The 19,109-nt window shown below is 40.7% G+C and overlaps 2 protein-coding genes and 1 long non-coding RNA gene across 5 annotated transcripts in view; 2 read left to right on the forward strand and 1 right to left on the reverse strand.

The window, feature by feature from the left end:
- styk1a (serine/threonine/tyrosine kinase 1a) overlaps positions 1-10,324 on the forward strand; it is a 29,697-nt gene extending 19,373 nt beyond the window's left edge. For all 3 annotated transcript variants that reach the window (XM_030130548.1, XM_030130550.1, XM_030130551.1), the window contains one exon: positions 8,479-10,324. In XM_030130548.1, the coding sequence (XP_029986408.1) occupies positions 8,479-8,674 (196 nt within the window). In that variant the 3' untranslated portion in view covers positions 8,675-10,324. The remainder of the gene's footprint in view (positions 1-8,478) is intronic.
- A 3,903-nt stretch (positions 10,325-14,227) lies between these two features.
- The window catches only part of LOC115416705 (uncharacterized), a 12,469-nt gene continuing 7,587 nt past the window's right edge, over positions 14,228-19,109 (forward strand). The window contains exon 1 of the long non-coding RNA XR_003935013.1: positions 14,228-14,406. This is a non-coding gene — a long non-coding RNA (uncharacterized LOC115416705). The remainder of the gene's footprint in view (positions 14,407-19,109) is intronic.
- LOC115416704 (polyhomeotic-like protein 1) overlaps positions 16,873-19,109 on the reverse strand; it is a 21,451-nt gene continuing 19,214 nt past the window's right edge. The window contains exon 15 of the mRNA XM_030130554.1: positions 16,873-18,345. Within this exon, the coding sequence (XP_029986414.1) occupies positions 18,194-18,345 (152 nt within the window). The 3' untranslated portion in view covers positions 16,873-18,193. The remainder of the gene's footprint in view (positions 18,346-19,109) is intronic.

Genomic DNA, 19,109 nt, shown 5'->3' on the forward strand with positions numbered 1-19,109 from the left:
GGCTCAGAGCACTTCTTGGGTGGGGGTGAATGTTGCTCTTCCTCTGGGTTTTTAATCAGTCGTGTTTTGTCTTTCCCTCTGGATGGTGCCTGTTGTTTAAAGTCCTTGGCAGAGGCGACTGATGGGTGACGCAGGAAGTAAAATAGATTAGATGCCAACAATTTTACTCCTGGCTTGTTCAGGAAAAGTCTGTTCCCTTTGAAAAAGTGTCTTCGCTCCCAAAAGGTGTGGAAATGTTCAATAAAGTTCACTTGGTAGTAGGGCTGTGCAATTAATCGAAATTCAATTACGATTTCGATTATTACACTCAACGATTACAAAAATTATGTAATCGAGAAAAAACGATTATTAATTTTGAGTTGTTTTAATTCACGCGCACGCAAGCTCCCATGAGCTGCTCAGCCCCGCCCCCCTCTAAGCTACTGCTGCCAGCTAGCCGGCAGGTCCACCCCAAGAGGACAGTTGGACCTAGCGGTCTGGAAAAACGGCAGGAGAATCACAGAAGTGCTTGGTTAACAAAAAAGGCAAGTCAAATTCAATTGTATGGAATCACTTTGGGTGTGATGAAGAAGACGAAGAGCAAAAACACATCACGTACAAAAAGTGTTTCGTAGTTGTGTCCGCACCGACCGCTAACACAGCAGACCTTTTAACCATCTAAAGTTTAACCACCCCAATCTTTATCATAATCTTATGAAAAACTAAAACGCATAAAAACAACTTTGTCCGCAATGCAATCTTCAGTCTCCGAATCTCTTTACGCTGCAACTCCCGTATTAACCTAACCCTAACCCGTATAACCCTAACATGCGTACTCTATAGGGTGTCCCATAAGTCTCCATACATAGGAAAAATAAACGTTTCTTGACATAAACCATTTTTATTTATATAATATGCTCTATATGACTGCCATTTTGTCGGGAACACATTTCAATGCGTGTCCTCCACTGCTGAAGAACTATAAAGAAGAAATATAAAGAAATACATGTTAGAACAATATGTATTATGTATGTCTCCTATGTATGGAGACTTATAGGACACCCTGTAGATGGCTGATGTAAACAGAAGGCCTGAACTGAAACCTCACAGCACGCCACTGAATTTACTGTTTCATACTACATTGAACATACTTGAATTTATAATTTGCACTTTACGTGAGGTTTTTTTTTTATTGCTACAGTTCTATGGCAAGTCTATAGCAGTTTAATTACAGTGCACTATTTGTTTACAAAAGGAAACATACTTGAATTTACAGTACACTTATTTGATTTCAAAGATTTTTTTGTTTCGTACAAAAGTGAAAATACTTTGTTTTAGTGGTTAAAAGCTTTATTTATGTTTAAGGAGTATATTTTACATTGTTTTGCAAGAAAAAAATGAACAACTTTAAGGTTAACAAATAATCGTTTTTAATAATCGTGATTTCAATTATTGCTAAAATAATCGTGATTATTTTTTTTTCTATAATCGAGCAGCCCTACTGGGTAGGCAGTACAAGCAGTGGCAAGCCACTTATTTAGAGCCCACAGCCTGCTGAATCTCTCCCCTGCATATCTGAGCGGTGGTATAGGTCCGCTGATAAACACACCCGCTTTCACAGAGCTCACTGTATTCAGCAACTCGGTGAAGTCCTGTTTTAACACTTCAGACTGTTGTTTAGCAACATCATTCCACCCTACGTGTATTATGATGTTCCTCACAGTTGGGTGTTCAGCCACGATACTCAGAATCTTTTCAGTCATGTTGGAGACCACATCCTTGGGGAAGCAGATCACTTTGGTGTTTTTACTGCACACCCTCTGTACATTTCTAATAGTATTGTCACCCACAGTCAAAGTCTGAGGCCCAGGCTTTAGCTTTCCCTGTAGCCTTTTACTGTTCGACATGCTATCAGTCCTTACCCCGCTGTCTGAGGGTGGATGGTCTGATGGAAATTCAGGGTCCTTCATCGGTGGAGAATATCTGTTCTGCAGTTCAATGCTTGACTGTTTTGGAGGTTTGTTGTTCATCCTCCCTTGTACAGTTTTCCATGGCTGTGTCCTTCCAGGTACGGGGGTTGAAGAGGCACTTTGTCTGGGAGGGAGTGCAGGCCAGCCGGTCTCATCACATACCTCAGCTCGCTGTGCTCTGCCTGTTAAACGTCCTCCCATTACCCATGGAAATGATTTGTTCTTTGGCTTTGCCCCAAGGTGGTTCCAGGGAGGACTACTATTTGTAGATTTATTAAACAGAACAGAGCCTACCTGTTTCGTGGTAGCTTTGTCTGTGCTCGTTAGCTGTGTGTTAGCCAGCCCCTGTCCACTAATTTGAGCCAGGGGTAGGGTGGTGTCATTTCCACCTAGTCCGTTTACCTCCACATTAACTTCTAGGCGGTGAATTTTAGTCTCCAGCACGGCAATTTTCTGCAGAAGTTTGTCCAAGTTGTCGGCAGATAGAGGAGGCATCTTGAAGCTAATTAGCTTAGCTGAGCACTGTCTTTCCAACTGAGGTGGTACAGGCCTGTGCTGTTGACAGCCCACGGTCAAGAAGCACTGAGGTGGTCATAAAACAGTAAAAATGGCAAAAAAAAAGTCCTTCGTCTTTTAAGAAGTATGTCTCTGCTCATTAAAGAATATCAGAGACCTTCTGTCTGCAACTTTTAGTCCAGAATAAGAAAAAAAAAAAAAAACATAGAAAGAATGTAAGCAAAGCAGGGAGCAAGCAGCAAAAGTGTCTGCACTGCAGCAAAGCAGGAAGTAATGTTAAGTTAACGTCAAGATAAAAATGAGGCAAGATTTAGAATATTGGGAAAATTCATTGTCAATATTAATGAACTTACAGTTTAATCATTTAAAAGAGCGTCCTCGGAATTAAAACAACACTGTGTAATGTACATGCATCTCAGGTTAGTTAGTATTTATGGCACTAACATTGATGTAAATATGTACCTAAAATATCAATTCTGTGCCACATTTCAATTCAAAACATAAAACACTATTTTTACATAGTGTTAAAGCTAAAATGTTCATGCAGTATTACCCAAAAGGAACCAACACAAGAAGCATGAGCTAATATTTATGTCCAGGTTTGATGAAGCACACTTTTTCAGACCTTCCATTCACATAAATCACAGTCCAACAGACCTCATAGTTACTGTGTTGAACCAGTCTGAACCATGCTTCAATCGGATGACGTTCCATTTGTCCATAAATAATGTTTGTGCTACTGATGTTCAAGCTGCTCCAGCCCACACCTGAACCTTCCACCATGAACGACTGTTGGACGCTCCACTCACTCCCACCTCCATTAGGACCAAATTAACACTAATTACACATTCAACTACTTCTGTACAAATATTTACAAAGCAAATCGAGTCAAATCCTTTATTGTTTGTGTCTGTGGGATTTTTAGATCTTTGAGTGTCACATTTCAAAATTAATTATCAATTCTAATTATTAATTTAGGGCAATCACATCTTAGATTTGTTCCAGATCTGTGGACACCTTGATAGATGTGGTAGTAATAATGGTTCAAAATTACTGTTTTGTGGGAAGATCCTCAAATTAGACCCATTCAATTAGGTCTTCCACAGATGTAGACAGTAAACCCACTGAAAGCCAAGGAAAACCCTGGGATGGGATGTAACAATGACCAGAATGACGACAAACCATGGTAAAATTGCCAACAGATAGTATTACCGTTTAAATTCTAATTATCACGATAACTGTGTTTAATTACAGCACTTTTCCGGAGAAAACACCTATGTCCAGATCTGCTTTTATATCAAATATTTGAGTATAGTTGTAATTTAATACAATTTCAATTTTCTATACCTAATATTTGGAACCAATATTCACTTTTAAAGTCTTTCAAAAGGTTCGTTAAGCATCTGTGTGTTATTTATGCAATAAATTATACAGATTTTTCAAATCGGATTTTATATATTTTTTTGTGTTTTTTGTCCTGTTGTGTTTTTATAGTAGGTTAAAGTGAAAAAAATAATAAACAGATGATATAGATGAAGTTGTGCTGAAAAAACAGATCCCAAACATGGGTATAGTAAACATTTGTTTATATAGATATACTATTTTCTTTTGTTCAGACAAAACAAAAGAAAAAAGTATATCTACATAAACAGAAGACAAAATGAACGTCTTTAGCCTCATTTGTTTATATAGTATATAAAGGCAAAATCAAAAGGACTGAAAAACAGACAAAATAGGCTCAGACCACTAAGGGTTAATATTTGAATATTTTTGCCAACAGAAGGTACATTGTGCCGATTATTTTATTTTTGTTTTTTGTTTTTTTCAAAATACAACTTGGTTAAATTATTTCAGTGTGTGTATTAGTACTTTGTGAACATTTTTAGCACAATTTCAATCATGCCTCGATAATAATGATAACCGTGATAATTTTGGTCACAATAACCATGATATGAAATTTTCAAATCGTTACATCCCTAATATATATGTTGAGGCCCAAAACGGAATCTGGCCCGATTCAGAATCGGGCCAGCCCAGAATGGAATTCTATTCTAGGCCTGCCTAGAATGGAATCCTGCTGCTATAATGTTATTTTTATACCATGTTTAATGCAAATGATCTAAATTATTACAAAAATCAATACATGGAATTTGCAAATATGTGAAAAAAAAAAAAAATGAAACAAACAACATTTTAATTGTAAACTATAATACACTTTATTTACAAATAGAACCTAGTGGTACTCCCCACCAATATATGGTACACTGAAATCGACTGAAATTGACAATAGTTACTCAAGGTATGTAAGACTGAAAATGTAAAATTATGACAAATTATGGAATTATGGATCATTTGCATTAAACATGGTATAAAAATAACATTATAGCAGCAGGATTCCATTCTAGGCCGGCCTAGAATAGAATTCCATTCTGGGCCGGCCCGATTCTGAATCGGGCCAGATTCCGTTTTGGGCCTCGACATATACACACCATTCACATTGCACTTGTACCTTTGCACAGACTCATTCATTGTAACACTATCTCTTGCACTGACTCCTTGTGGAATTTAAAGTATTTTTTACTACTGTGTTTTAGGGCTGTGCAATTAATCGAAATTCAATTACGATTTCGATTATTACACTCAACGATTACAAAAATTACGTAATCGAGAAAAAAACGATTATTAATTTTGAGTTGTTTTAATTCACGCGCACGCAAGCTCCCATGAGCTGCTCAGCCCCGCCCCCCTCTAAGCTACTACTGCCAGCTAGCCGGCAGGTCCATCCCACCAGGAAAGTTGTACCTAGTGGTCTGGAAAAATGGCTGGGGAATCGCAGCAGAAGCGCTTGGTAAACAAAAAAGGCAAGTCCAATTCAATTGTATGGAATCACTTTGGGTTTGATGAAGAAGACGTAGAGCAAAAACACATCACGTGCAAAAAGTGTTTCGTAGTTGTGTCCACACCGACTGGTAACACAACAAACCTTTGTAACCATCTAAAGTTGAACCACCGCGACCTTTATCATAATCTTATGAAAAACTAAAACGCATAAAAACAACTCCGTCTACAACTTCGTCCGCAATGCAATCTTCAGTCTCTGAATCTCTTTATGCTGCAACTCCCCTATTAAACTAACCCAAACGTGCATTTTCTAGATGGCTGATGTATACAGAAGGCCTGAACTGAAACCTCACAGCACACCACTGAATTTACTATGTTTCATACTACATTGAACATACTTGAATTTATAATTTGCACTTTACGTGAGTTTTTTTTTTATTGCTACAGTTCTATAGCAAATTCTATAGCAGTTTAATTACAGTGCACTATTTGTTTTCAAAAGGAAACATACTTGAATTTACAGTATATCTATTTACATTCAAAGATTCTTTTGTTTCGTACAAAAGTGAACATTGTTTGTTTTAGTGGTTAAAAGCTTTATTTATGTTTAAAGAATACATTTTACATTGTTTTGCAAGAAAAAAAAAAACAACTTTAAGGTTAACAAATAATTGTTTTTAATAATCGTGATTTCAATTATTGCTAAAATAATCGTGATTATTTTTTTATTCTATAATCGAGCAGCCCTACTGTGTTTTACTATTGTGTTTTTACAATTGTGTTTTTACTACTGTTGTTTTTAAGTTTGTGATACTGCTGGAACCTGCAAATTTCCCTATGGGATGAATAAAGTGTCTATCTATCTATCTATCTAGTGCAGGTATTTTAATGACTTCTTGGAGTCAAATAATTAAGCCAATTTACATTCAAAACATGTTTAAAGATCCGTGCACCATGAACTTAACATACCTGTGCTAATGATAAGCTAGCTGACTATGGTCAAATTAACCCTGATTCTCCCCTGCATGGTCTACCCAGCTCTCAGTGTTTTTCATGGGCACTATTTATCTGATAATTACAGTAAAGTAAGTTGGCTAAAATGAGTTTAAGGCTATTTTTAACATGAAATAAAATCTTTTTCCTCCATAAGCATTTCACAAATCTGGTATATTTGGTATTAGTGCTTCATATATTATTAGTACAAACACTATAAACTACTTTTACTGTGTAACTTTGGAGTAATCATACTCCCAAATCCCTTCCAGGATACTTTTGGAGAAAATTAATTTTATTCATCATTGAATTTAGTTTTTTTACACCATTTCAGATGAAAACACTTGTAGCCTGGAACGGATTTTGGAGTATGATTACTCCAAAAGAACACAGTAAAAGTAGCTTATAGTGTTTTTGCTAATAATATATACTGAGTGGTCGGGGGGGGGGGGGGGGGGGGGGGCTCGGACTATGTCTCAGTCATGACCACATTAGGACTAATCCAGTGAGACTTTAAAATATCCAAGCACCTTATGTAGTTGGACTACACCCACTTTTCAAACCACTGTAGAACACTTAAATAACTGTTACACTTAAATCACTTTCACTTTATGTCACTGCTACACTTTATATAACCGTTTCACTTTATTTCACTGCCCTGAAATGTGTAAATACAATCAAAAGTCTTTATTTACAGTATTGTACAGGAAGCTCTTTTAGAGTAGCTCTTTAGTAAGTGTCTTGTAGAGTATGTATACTAACCTTAATGTCTACCTCGCTACTAACCCACTGTTGTGTTCCGGTCTGTTTGTTTTTTTGTCTTCTTGTGCTGTATGCAAAGCTGTTGAATACTGGAATTTCCCTCGGGATCAATAAAGTATCTATCTATCTATCTATCTATGAAGTAATATTATCAAATATACAAGATTTGTGAAATACTTATCGAGGAAAAAGATTTTATTTCATGTTAAAAATATCTTTAAAACTATTTTAGCCAACTTACTACCGTAATAATCAGATAAATAATGCAGATAAAAAACACTCGGGCTGGGTGGACCATGCAGAGGAGAATCGGGCTAAACTCTGGAACAGTCTTCCTGATGACATGAGACAGGCCCCTACTGTGACAATGTTTAAGTCCAGGCTGAAAACGGCTCTGTTCAACTGTGCATAGAACAACTGAGAGGGTTCTATCTGACCTCTGACCTTTTACTTTGTTTTAATTGATTATTATTTATGTTTTATTTAGTATGTTTTATTTGTAATTGTGTGTTTTTAACCTGTCTCCATTTTTATAAAGCACTGTGAATTGCTGTGTTGTGCCGAATTCTACTCCATGCCGAAAACAGCATGGCAAGCAGCTGCCGAAAACAGCTCCCCCTTCCTAAGTCAACCATAAAGAGGACAAAGTGCACCAAATTCACCCTGTCACACCAGAACAGCTCCACATGTGAGCTGTTAAAGTCATTTCACTCCTTTAGCTTCACAAGCTAATTTTGATGGAGGATGCAGTTTTTGGCAGTACCCGGTGCCGAATTCTGCTCCCTGCCAAAAACTGCATCCCCAGCCGCAGGTGATGCAGTTTTCGGCAGTATCTGTTTATATTGTTCTATATTTTGTGTGTTGTGTATCTAAGATTTAACTTTAGAAAGTTTTATATACCTTACAGTTGCACATTCTTCAATATTTAACAGACAAAAAATATAATTGCAATATTGTCCTCTTCATGGCTGACTTAGGAAGGGGGGAGCAGTTTTCGGCAGGGAGTAGAATTCGGCACAACACCCTGTGTATGACTTGTGCTATTCTAATAAATCTGCCTCGCCTTTGACCACAGTGCTAGCTGGTACAGTCCAAATTGTGCTGCTAGCGTTAGTTCCTCTATATTTAGACATAAATGTGTCAACAGGTCAGACGAGAAGAGCAAAACATCCAAACATAAAAACAACCATCTTTGCTGCGAACTTGTTTAATTTGCTAATTGCTGGGTCAGTTAATGGCGCCAATTTAAGGCTAAGCTAACTTCACAACATTAACGTTAGCCAAACAGCACATAGCTAGCTCGTGAATAAACCTGGGAAACTTTGATAATTTCATGTACTGATAATAGTGGGTAAATACACACGTTCCTGTTCGGGAGGGGCTGAATGTTTACCGTGTTCTCCGTTCCCTGGTCCAGGTACTCCCTGATGCGGTCCTGCTGTCAGTGGAGTCCACCGCAGCGGCTCTCCATGTCCGAGCTCATCCGGAAACTTCAGGCAGGAGAAAAATCAGCCAATGGGAGGACAGTTCTGAGAGTACCTGAGCCAATCGACATTGAGAAATACCTCCGAGAAGCGGGATATGGAGAGGCCTACAACTACGCTGTGCTGTGATTGGCTGAGAGTGCCGTCAGTCATTTCATTTTACTGAGCGCCGCTGTTCCCGCCCTCTGGCCGCCATGTTTGAATGGAGGTCTGCTGCTAGAATGAGGCGTTCAAAGACTCTTTACAGGAAAGACTGTTCGTTAATCCCAGTTTTACACAACAGGTGAGGAGTTTTACACCGTTGGAAAAGACATTATAAAGCACATTGATTTTGTATATTTGAAAAGTAATATATACATGATTTGTAAATGTCCTCCTGTGGATAATATTACTCGAAAACATTTATATAACGTAATAAATCGAGTTCCTGCACTTTAAATGAACCAGTCATGTGGACAGAGGACAAATTTGAAAAATGAAGATGAAGTTCATTTCCACAGCTTCTACAGATCAGTAAATGGTGAGGATTTAAAGGACATTTCTACCCATGTAGAGTTTATATTGATACCAACAGGACTGAAAACCTCCGCTTGGATCTAGTGGATTACATTCATCCGAAATAATTCCCACAACATACACTCTGTGTTTTACTGTAAGTGTCTAACAAAATACTTTTCAAACTGAAGGAGGTTTTTCCTGTGTTCATACATGGTCTTAAATTTAAACGTGCAAAAAACAAAAGATTCTGTTAAATAACTGAGCAAGAACAAATAATAATAATGAGGGAAAAGTGTGACAAAGAAGAATTCAAACAGAACTTCAGCTCCATCTTAAATCCATTTCAGGTCATGTACTGTACGTTCACAGTAATGGGTTTGTTTGAAAATGCTATACTTTGGCTTTTTTAACTTCTTTTGTCCACACTGCTCCACTGACAAAAACACTGGAAATACTGTCCATATTTATGAAAATCCAGGGCAGTGTTGAAATGTGGACAAACGAAACACAGACTTTTAGAAATGATGATGCAGACGCTGAATGTGTGATTGAGTCGGTCTATCCATCAGCCTTCCAAATAAAATACAGAGAGAGGAGGGGGATGTCATTAAATCTGAATTTACAAAGACACAAGTGTAAGAGGATGGGTTTGAATGACAGCGTTCATCAGTCCAACAGATGAACTAAAGCAAAGAAAAACATCCAACAGTTTAAAGGAATATATTTTTAAAAAAAAATACATAAATATAAGGAGGAGGAACAGCAGATAAATCCAGTAATGGAAGAGTTTCAACAAAGGAATGAACTGGAGGGTTCTGTTCCAAACATAGAGGTCTATCTATCTATCTAGATCTATCTATTCTAGATCTACCTGTCTTTATTTCCATGTGGATTGTGGATCCATCTGCTGCAGCATGTTCTAAATAATTGAACTGTTTGAAATCTACAGGTTTATATTTTCCATCAAATCAACATCCGTCAGTTTCTTTTCATCAAACTTTCACGCTGTGCTGCTGTGACGTCGTCAGGTGAAACGTATGGACGTGTGCGAAACCCAAATTCTCTCACATCTGCAGAAAACGGTTCAAATCCACCTAATGATCCAGACCCGTTAGTTTGATGTTATTATGACCCTAGGTCATAAGTTACATTCATATATGTGTATACAGGGCCAGATTAACACTTCATTGTACCTTGGGCAACAATATTCAAGGGCCCCGCTCAGTGCAGGCACGTTGATTTGCGTCACCGCTGATTCGCTTTTTGGACTGACCAATGAGGAGAGGGTCTCAGCTCACGGTCACAGACAGCAGGAGCAGGGTTTCTGTGCAGTGCAATGGCTCCGGGCAGCGGACAGTTTCATTTATAAGCAAAACATAACCAGATATTTTCGTTATGCCCGAGCTACCCAGGGCCCTTCAGAGGTCGCGGGCCCCTGGGCAATTGCCCAGTTGCCCATATGGTTAATCCGGGCTTGTGTGTATATGTTCTGCCTTGTGTGTTCTCCCCAGTCCTGTAGGTGTGCTGTCTCTGTCTTGTGTCTGTGCGGAATCAGTGACATCTTTTAAATCACTTCTTAAAACACATTTTTATAGACTTGCTTTTATGTGATGTCTGTCCCTTTTTAATTTCAACTTTTTTAAATGTGATTTTATCCTGTTTGATTACTAATTTATATTCTCATACATGATGTTGTTTTATCTCATTTATTCATTTTTGCATTGTTTTAACAGCATCGTGTTACGTTATCCCTGCCCTCTTTACTCCGATTCACTTAATATATTGGAAGTACCATATTTTTTGCATTTGTTGTACACATCTCTCTTATTGTGTTGCTTCTGTTTTAGTGTTTTTACTTGCTTCCTGTATCCTGCTGCTGTGCCCTCTGTCAAAGCACTTTGTAAACTTTGCTTTTAAAGGTGCTATACAAATAAAGCTATTATTATTATTATTATTTTTATCATTAATATTATTATTATTATTATTATTATTATTTGGTTTTTGGCAGGAAGCCGATTGGTGGAGCGTGATTGGCCGGCTCCTTTAAATGGCCCTGGATCCAGCTGTTGGCTCTCTCTCTTGGTCTACTACCAGCTCCCAACCCTGACTCCTGCTTGTGTTCTGACCGTCAGTCGTCGTGTGTTCGAGTGTGTTTGTGTATTTGTATATAGTTGTAAATAGAGTTTCTGTAATTCGATCCTTTTTCTGGTAGGGGAGGACGGCTCTTTTGTTTCATCGTTTTCTCCTGTTTTTTTATTGGGAGTTTAGGTTAGTTTGCTGTATTTTATTTCTTGCATTTATTTTTGGTTAAGAAATTTAGTTTTGAACTTTGAAGAAGACTTTTGTTTGTTGTTTTAGCCACGCCCTCCCCTACCAGAAAAAGGATCGAATTACAGAATCTCTGTTTACAACTATATACAAATACACAAACACACTCGAACACATGACGACTGACGGTCAGAACACAAGCAGGAGTCAGGGTTGGGAGCTGGTAGTAGACCAAGAGAGAGAGCCAACAGCTGGATCCAGGGCCATTTAAAGGAGCCGGCCAATCACGCTCCACCAATCGGCTTCCTGCCAAAAACAAAAGACACGAGACAGACACACCTACAGGACTGGGGGAGAACACAGAACATATACACATATATAAATGTAACTTATGACCTAGGATCATAACAGATGTGGATGTAAACAGCGTTTGGTTTGACCTTTGACCTGTGTCCAGTTCACATGTTCTCATCTGTTCACATTCATTCAAAGCTGATTAAACTCAGTGACAGTGACCACAGCGCTCCCATCAGGTCCAGTCCAACAGGAATAAACAGGTCCAAACAGGGCTTCATTCTTTTATTTGCATGATCGTGTAGTTCCTGTTTCCTGCTCTCATTCAGTCCCTCCAGGATTTGGCTGTTTTTCTGGATTATTGCAGGTGTACATTTGGGTTGTGAAGCAGCTTGTGACAGAGTGTTTATATAAAAACACTGTATTTTGACGTCCGAACTCGGCAGAAGGAAATACATTTCCCCTCTTTAATTATTAACAACAATCAACCGTTTATAAAAACCTGCAGCTTCCACAGAATATGCCAGAAATGTCCCCGTATTCTGTGATGAACTCGTACTGTGGCGGCGGCGGCGCTGTTCACCACCCAAACAGTCCAAATAACACAGTGGATTATGGGAGAACATTTGCACACGTTACACATTTCCAACATGAACCCAAATATGAATTGGTTACAGAATAATGTTATAGTCGACTGTGGTTTCAGTCAAAGATCGACAAAAAGCAGAGACAAAATCAGCTTCGTATCACATTTATCGGACAAATCCAGTCAAAAACAGGGGCTCAGGGTCAAAGGTCACTGTGGAAATACTCATTATGCTTTTATTCTGACAGGGTCAACCTTTAAAAAGCTCCAACCTATTAAAATACAAAAGCTCAAAGTGCTCATATTCTGTTTTCACCAAAGCAGTGTGGTTTTGCTCAGATCAGAATGAACTCATCCAGTACGGACCCTTTGCACCGACGTCACAGTTATCAGGTGACCAGGGCTGCAGTTCCATGGTGGACGGCAAAAGCAACACAACAAACAAACAAACGAATGAGCGACGGATTCTGTCTACAGCACTGAAAATAAAGTTCAGGAGTTGTCCTGTGAAGTGACTCACCTACTGGACGGCACAAAGAACGCTATTTGGAGAAGTTAGCGACAGCAGGGCTAGCTACTGACCCATACCTTCTGCCTCCTGATGTGTTTACGGATCTAAAAAAATCCTCCAGTTTAAAGCACACGATCTGTCCCATTCTGTTCTAAATGCAGTGTCCCCGTACACAGGTGTGATCTAAAAGCAGACTACAGTCTGGATGATCCCAGTTCTTAGTCTCAGGTTCGATTCCCCAGTGGCTGTACTGCGCTCACAGCAGAGGAATGGATCTCATAATGGTAAATATTAGATACAGCTAACGGTAGCTAGCTGTGTATGTTTGAACATGTTTCCCATCATGCCATCCAAACTCAAACAGACTGGAACCAACAGCAGCTGTAATGAACCAACACTGTAATAATGTGAGTGTGTGTCCTCAGCATCCTACAGTATGAGCTCTGCTGTTGAAGTGTCTGCCTTTGTACTGTCTACACACAGTCATATGTACAGTTCCACCACTAGAACACATGGAACAGCATCAGGACAAGAACAGTATTTCATAGAACATAGTGGAGCTGGTCCAAAGGCAGACACTAGAACAGAGCTAATACTGAAGGGACTGATGACAGACCCTGGAACACAGTGGATCATAGGAGTTAACCCAGTCTACCACCTAGCTAGCATTAGGTGGAGCTAATGCTAATCCTGTGGACACAAACAGAGCCTGTTCTATCTGTAATATCAGGTCCATCAGATCCAGGCTCTGTGTGGAACCCAGGTCCATCAGATCCAGGCTCTGTGAGGAACCCAGGTCCATCAGATCCAGGCTCTGTGTGGAACCAGCTGAAACCATGGATGGAACTGTTGTGTGCGACCACTGGACGTGGAAAGCAGGTTAAAAAAACACAACAAAAACCAGAACGTTCAGATTTTTAAATTCGATATTAGCCGGTTTGCCACCGTCCGTCATAGCGCTCGTTTGCGGCACGAACAGAGCATGGCGTAATGTGCAAAGGGTCAATATGGACCCCAGTCTGTGGACCCGTTGAATCCAGGTGGTTCTGTTCTAACAGGGGTCTGGGATCCACAACAATAAGGACTAGTGTCAGAATAGTTTAATATTATGGGATGGATATCAGCGTATTGGTTCGTGTGGGTTCAGTTATTCTCTTAGTTTGTAAAATGACTCACAGATGGTTTGGACTTCAGTTCTAGTCCTAGAGGACGGATCTGAGATGAGGAGGTCCACAGACTTTAGTCCATTTATGATCTGAGTTCATTCTGATCTACAGATAACCACATGTACTTGTTTATTTCTACAGATTACATTCAAAATGCAGCTGATCATTAAAAACATTCATGACATTTTATGGAGTTCTTTGCTAATACTGTGTTTTTATGGAACAGGTGTTTCTTAAAGGCTTTGTTCAGGGTTCATTCAAGTTCTTTTTGGGGGGAAATAAATCATAATCATGTTTTTGTTTGTTTGTTTGGACTCCACATTGGGTCTGATGTGGATGTTTGTGGTGTTTTTAGATCCAGTGAAGGAAGCTGTTTCTGTTTCCAAAGACTGGACCGGCCGCGGTCAACTAACAATATATGAGACGCATCTAAGAAGGTACAGACCGAGAGGAAGACCAGGAGAGGAGGCGTCCTCATCTAGGGGGCGCTACTGTTCAGCAAAAGGCAACACATGTCATCATCTGAAATCGTACAAAAGTAAGCACTAATATAAAAAAAGGAATGGTATGAAAAGCAGTTAAAAAACAGAGCGTCTTCATCTAAACTATCGAGAAAGGCCACGAGGTTCACACCGAGACGAAGAGCAGAAGAAAAGTCTACAGTCCAAAGGCTGAAACCAGGAGAGTCCAGCAAACCAATGTGCATTTAAATAGAAAGGCAAATATGACACTGATTTAACCTTCACCCATTCATTCATTCACTCACTCATTTATTCATTCACTTTATTTCATTCATTTACTCATTCATTCATTCCTTCACTCATTTATTCATTCATTAACTCATTCACTCATTCATGTAGTTCAGGGCTGTCAAACTCCTGTTCTTTCTGGTTCTACATCCAGTCCAGTTGGATCTCCAGTGGACCGGACCCTTTAGTGGGCTGGTTTTGACCCTTTAGTGGGCCTGACTGGACCCTTTAGTGGGCTGGTTTTGACCCTTTAGTGGGCCTGACTGGACCCTTTAGTGGGCTGGTTTTGACCCTTTAGTGGGCCTGACTGGACCCTTTAGTGGGCTGGTTTTGACCCTTTAGTGGGCCTGACTGGACCCTTTAGTGGGCTGGTTTTGACCCTTTAGTGGGCCTGACTGGACCCTTTAGTGGGTTGGTTTTGACCCTTTAGTGGGCCTGACTGGACCCTTTAGTGGACCTTACAGGACCCTTTAGTGGGCTGGTTTTGACCCTTTAGTGGGCTGGTTTTGACCCTTTAGTGGACCTTACAGGACCCTTTAGTGGGCTGGTTTTGACCCTTTAGTGGGCCTGACTGGACCCTTTAGTGGACCTTACAGGACCTTTTAGTGGACCGGACCGGACCCTTTAGTGGGCCTGACTGGACCCTTTAGTGGGTTGGTTTTGACCCTTTAGTGGGCCGGACCAGACCCTTTAGTGGACCAGACCTGACCTTTTAGTGGGCCTGACTGGACCCTTTAGTGGGCCTGACCAGACCCTTTAGTGGGCCTGACCGGACCCTTTAGTGGGCCTGACCGGACCCTTTAGTGGACCGGACTGGACCCTTTAGCGGGCCGGTTTTGACCCTTTAGTGGACTGGTTTTGACCCTTTAGTGGGCTGGTTTTGACCCTTTAGTGGGCCAGTTCTGATCCTTTAGTGGACCAGTTTTGACCCTTTAGCGGTCCAGACTGGACCCTTAAGCGGGCCGGTTTTGACCCTTTAGTGGGCCGGTTTTGACCCTTTAGCGGTCCAGACTGGACCCTTAAGCGGGCCGGTTTTGACCCTTTAGCGGTCCAGACTGGACCCTTTAGCGGGCTGGTTTTGACCCTTTAGCGGTCCAGGCCGGACCCTTTAGTGGGCTGGTTTTGACCCTTTAGCGGGCTGGTTTTGACCCTTTAGCGGTCCAGACTGGACCCTTTAGCGGGCCGGTTTTGACCCTTTAGCGGTCCAGACTAGACCCTTTAGCAAGCCGGTTTTGACCCTGTAGTGGGCCGGTTTTGACCCTTTAGCGGTCCAGACTGCACCCTTTAGCGGGCCGGTTTTGACCCTTTAGCGGGCCGGATTTGACCCTTTAGTGGTCCAGACTAGACCCTTTAGCGAGTCGGTTTTGACCCTGTAGTGGCCTGGTTTTGACCTTTTAGCGGTCCAGACTGGACCCTTTAGCGGGCCGGTTTTGACCCTTTAGTGGGCCGGACCGGACCCTTTAGTGGGCCGCGGTTTTGACCCCCAGGCCACATGTTTCACACCTGTGATCTAGTTTTTCGTCCTAAAAGCTGGTCTGACCTTTGACCCACTGAAGTTCTGCTTCAGATACTTCATGTTTCAGCTCTTTGTCTTTGTTTCGTTCTACATTTATCTGATTTGGTGATCTGTTTCTTAGACGTGAAGCCCCACCCCTTCCACTGTAAAAGCCCCTCCCACCCCACTGCATCATGGGAACAAAGTCTAAATGTATGACTCCATCGACTCTCATTAAGGCCTTAATCAAAACAAAAACACACTGTTTTCTCCAAACTTGTGCTGAATTCTAGTGGATTTGTGTCGTTTCTAACCTCGTGTCTTTTTTAAAGGATGAAATAATGAACGTTCTTCAGGCGTTTATATTTTTACACACACTGTCGTCTGAAATGCACATTCATGTTTTCTAATTAAAACAGAGGATAAATGTCAGACGATGAATTGAAACCATGAAAAAGACAAAAACAACATAAACAACATGACAAAACCAGTGGTTCCAGGCACAACAACCCCCACCCCTCACACAATAAGCCCCGCCCCTTGTACACATTGTATCTCATGTTGTCATGGATCCAGCTGATGTCATCATGTCTATTACCTCTATATTTGTGTCACAATTGATGTTTTTATATACATTTGAAATTTCATCCATTATAAGAAAGTGAGAGAAAAAAAAAAAGATTAAAAAAATTCATAAAAAATATGAACTTTGACCTAATTCTCCCAAAATCTAATCACATCTATTCTGGGCCAGTGATAATCTATACACAAAATGAGGTCTGAATTCAACCAATAGTTTTACTGATAAAGTGTAAACAAACAAACAAACAAACCAAAAATAACAGCCCTGACCTCCCTTTAGGTGGGCGGGGCTAAAAAGTTAAAGACACAACAGGATGTTTGAGGGAGGCAGAGGGGGCGGGGCTTCACCTCCTTTGTCCTCAGTACTGTAACCTTTAAAAACAGCGGTTGGACGTGCCGGCGCTCCGCCCCCTTACCCTGTTATCGTCCAAACGCACACAACATTCAAAGTGAGGACATTCCCATTATTGACTTTAGGACTAAACAGGTCGGAAAAACTTCTGAAGAATCTCAGGTTAAAAACGATGAATTCTTTTTTCTCAAAGTTGACAAAATGTGTCTGATTTGATGACAGGACTTTTTAAAAATACTTTGTGTACATTCATGATTCTTTGGACGGCATATTAGGCCGCATCGGAAAAATAAAAACACTTGTCACTGCAAGAATAAAGTCGTAGTTAAAAAAAAAATCATAATTTAACAAAAATAATATCGTCCTTTTATTAGAATAATATTCTGAAAATAAATTCACAGTAGTGTGATAAAAAGTCACAATTTAGAAATTGTAAGCCTTAAGTCGAGATATTTGCTCCAAATCCGTTCGGTTCTTACACAGAAACAAACCCAAACGTGTGCGAACTGTCTTCAAAGTCCTTCAACTTGTGCTAATGTGTTGATGGTGGGCGGGGCTAATAGGCTCAGTATTTGGTGGGCGGGGCTAATAGGCTCAGTATTTGGTGGGCGGGGCTAATAGGCTCAGTATTTGTCCTTTGTGCGTGAACCCTAAATGAAAGTAGAACCTCAGAATGTTCCAGTTCTCCGTTCTCAGACCAGTGGGTTCGACTGCATTCTGTAAATTCTGATATTTTTCTCACCTCTTTTTGAATTAGGACGTTCTTGTAAAATTATGGTTTTATCTCAATATTTTACGACTTTATTTTCATGGTTACAGGTGTTTTTACTTTCGTATGTGGCCTTTAAACACTGTCATAGATTATAGATTTCCTTCCTATTGATTATTTTGTTCATTTGATCGATGACGGAGCCAAACTCCTAACCAGCCAATCAGGAGGCAGATCGACAGTTTCTGATTCAACGGTGCATTCAAAGTCTTCGCCTGGAAATCGGACATTTGGGTTTTTAGTCTGTAAAGTCCACTCCCTTTTGTTTCAGCTGATAATTCGTCAGATTCACATGAGTCCGAACCGTACCTCATACATTCAGAACTCTGAACCCATCTGCATCTGGGTCCGGTCCCAGTTCTGGTGGAACCGGACCCGTCAGTCTCTCAGATTGTTGATGTGGGCGCAGATCTTGAGGGCGGGGCCAAGTTTGATGTTCATGGTGGACATGAGATGCTCCTCCTTCAGCAGCAGCAGCGCCTGCCCGTCGATCTCCTGACACTGAAACTGAGACGCCAGATCCTCACAACCTGAAGCACACAAGAGCACAGCAGCACAGCTGAAACGAGCTGAAACACAGGCTGAAACACAGGCTGAAAACAGAGGCTGAAAACAGAGGCTGAAACGGGCTGAAACACAGGCTGAAAACAGAGGCTGAAACACAGGCTGAAAACAGAGGCTGAAACACAGGCTGAAAACAGAGGCTGAAAACAGAGGCTGAAACACAGGCTGAAAACAGAGGCTGAAACACAGGCTGAAAACAGAGGCTGAAACGGGCTGAAACACAGGCTGAAACACAGGCTGAAAACAGAGGCTGAAAACAGAGGCTGAAATACAGGCTGAAAACAGAGGCTGAAAACAGAGGCTGAAACACAGGCTGAAAACAGAGGCTGAAACACAGGCTGAAAACAGAGGCTGAAACACAGGCTGAAAACAGAAGCTGAAACGGGCTGAAACACAGGCTGAAAACAGAAGCTGAAACGGGCTGAAACACAGGCTGAAAACAGAGGCCGAAAACAGAGGCTGAAACACAGGCTGAAAACAGAAGCTGAAACAGAGGCTGAAACACAGGCTGAAAACAGAGGCTGAAACAGAGGCTGAAACACAGGCTGAAAACAGAGGCTGAAACACAGGCTGAAAACAGAAGCTGAAACAGAGGCTGAAACACAGGCTGAAAACAGAAGCTGAAACAGAGGCTGAAACACAGGCTGAAAACAGAAGCTGAAACACAGGCTGAAACACAGGCTGAAAACAGAAGCTGAAACACAGGCTGAAACACAGGCTGAAACCTTCT

Source organism: Sphaeramia orbicularis, unplaced genomic scaffold (genome assembly GCF_902148855.1).
Source record: "Sphaeramia orbicularis unplaced genomic scaffold, fSphaOr1.1, whole genome shotgun sequence".
NCBI classification, from domain to species: domain Eukaryota; kingdom Metazoa; phylum Chordata; class Actinopteri; order Kurtiformes; family Apogonidae; genus Sphaeramia; species Sphaeramia orbicularis.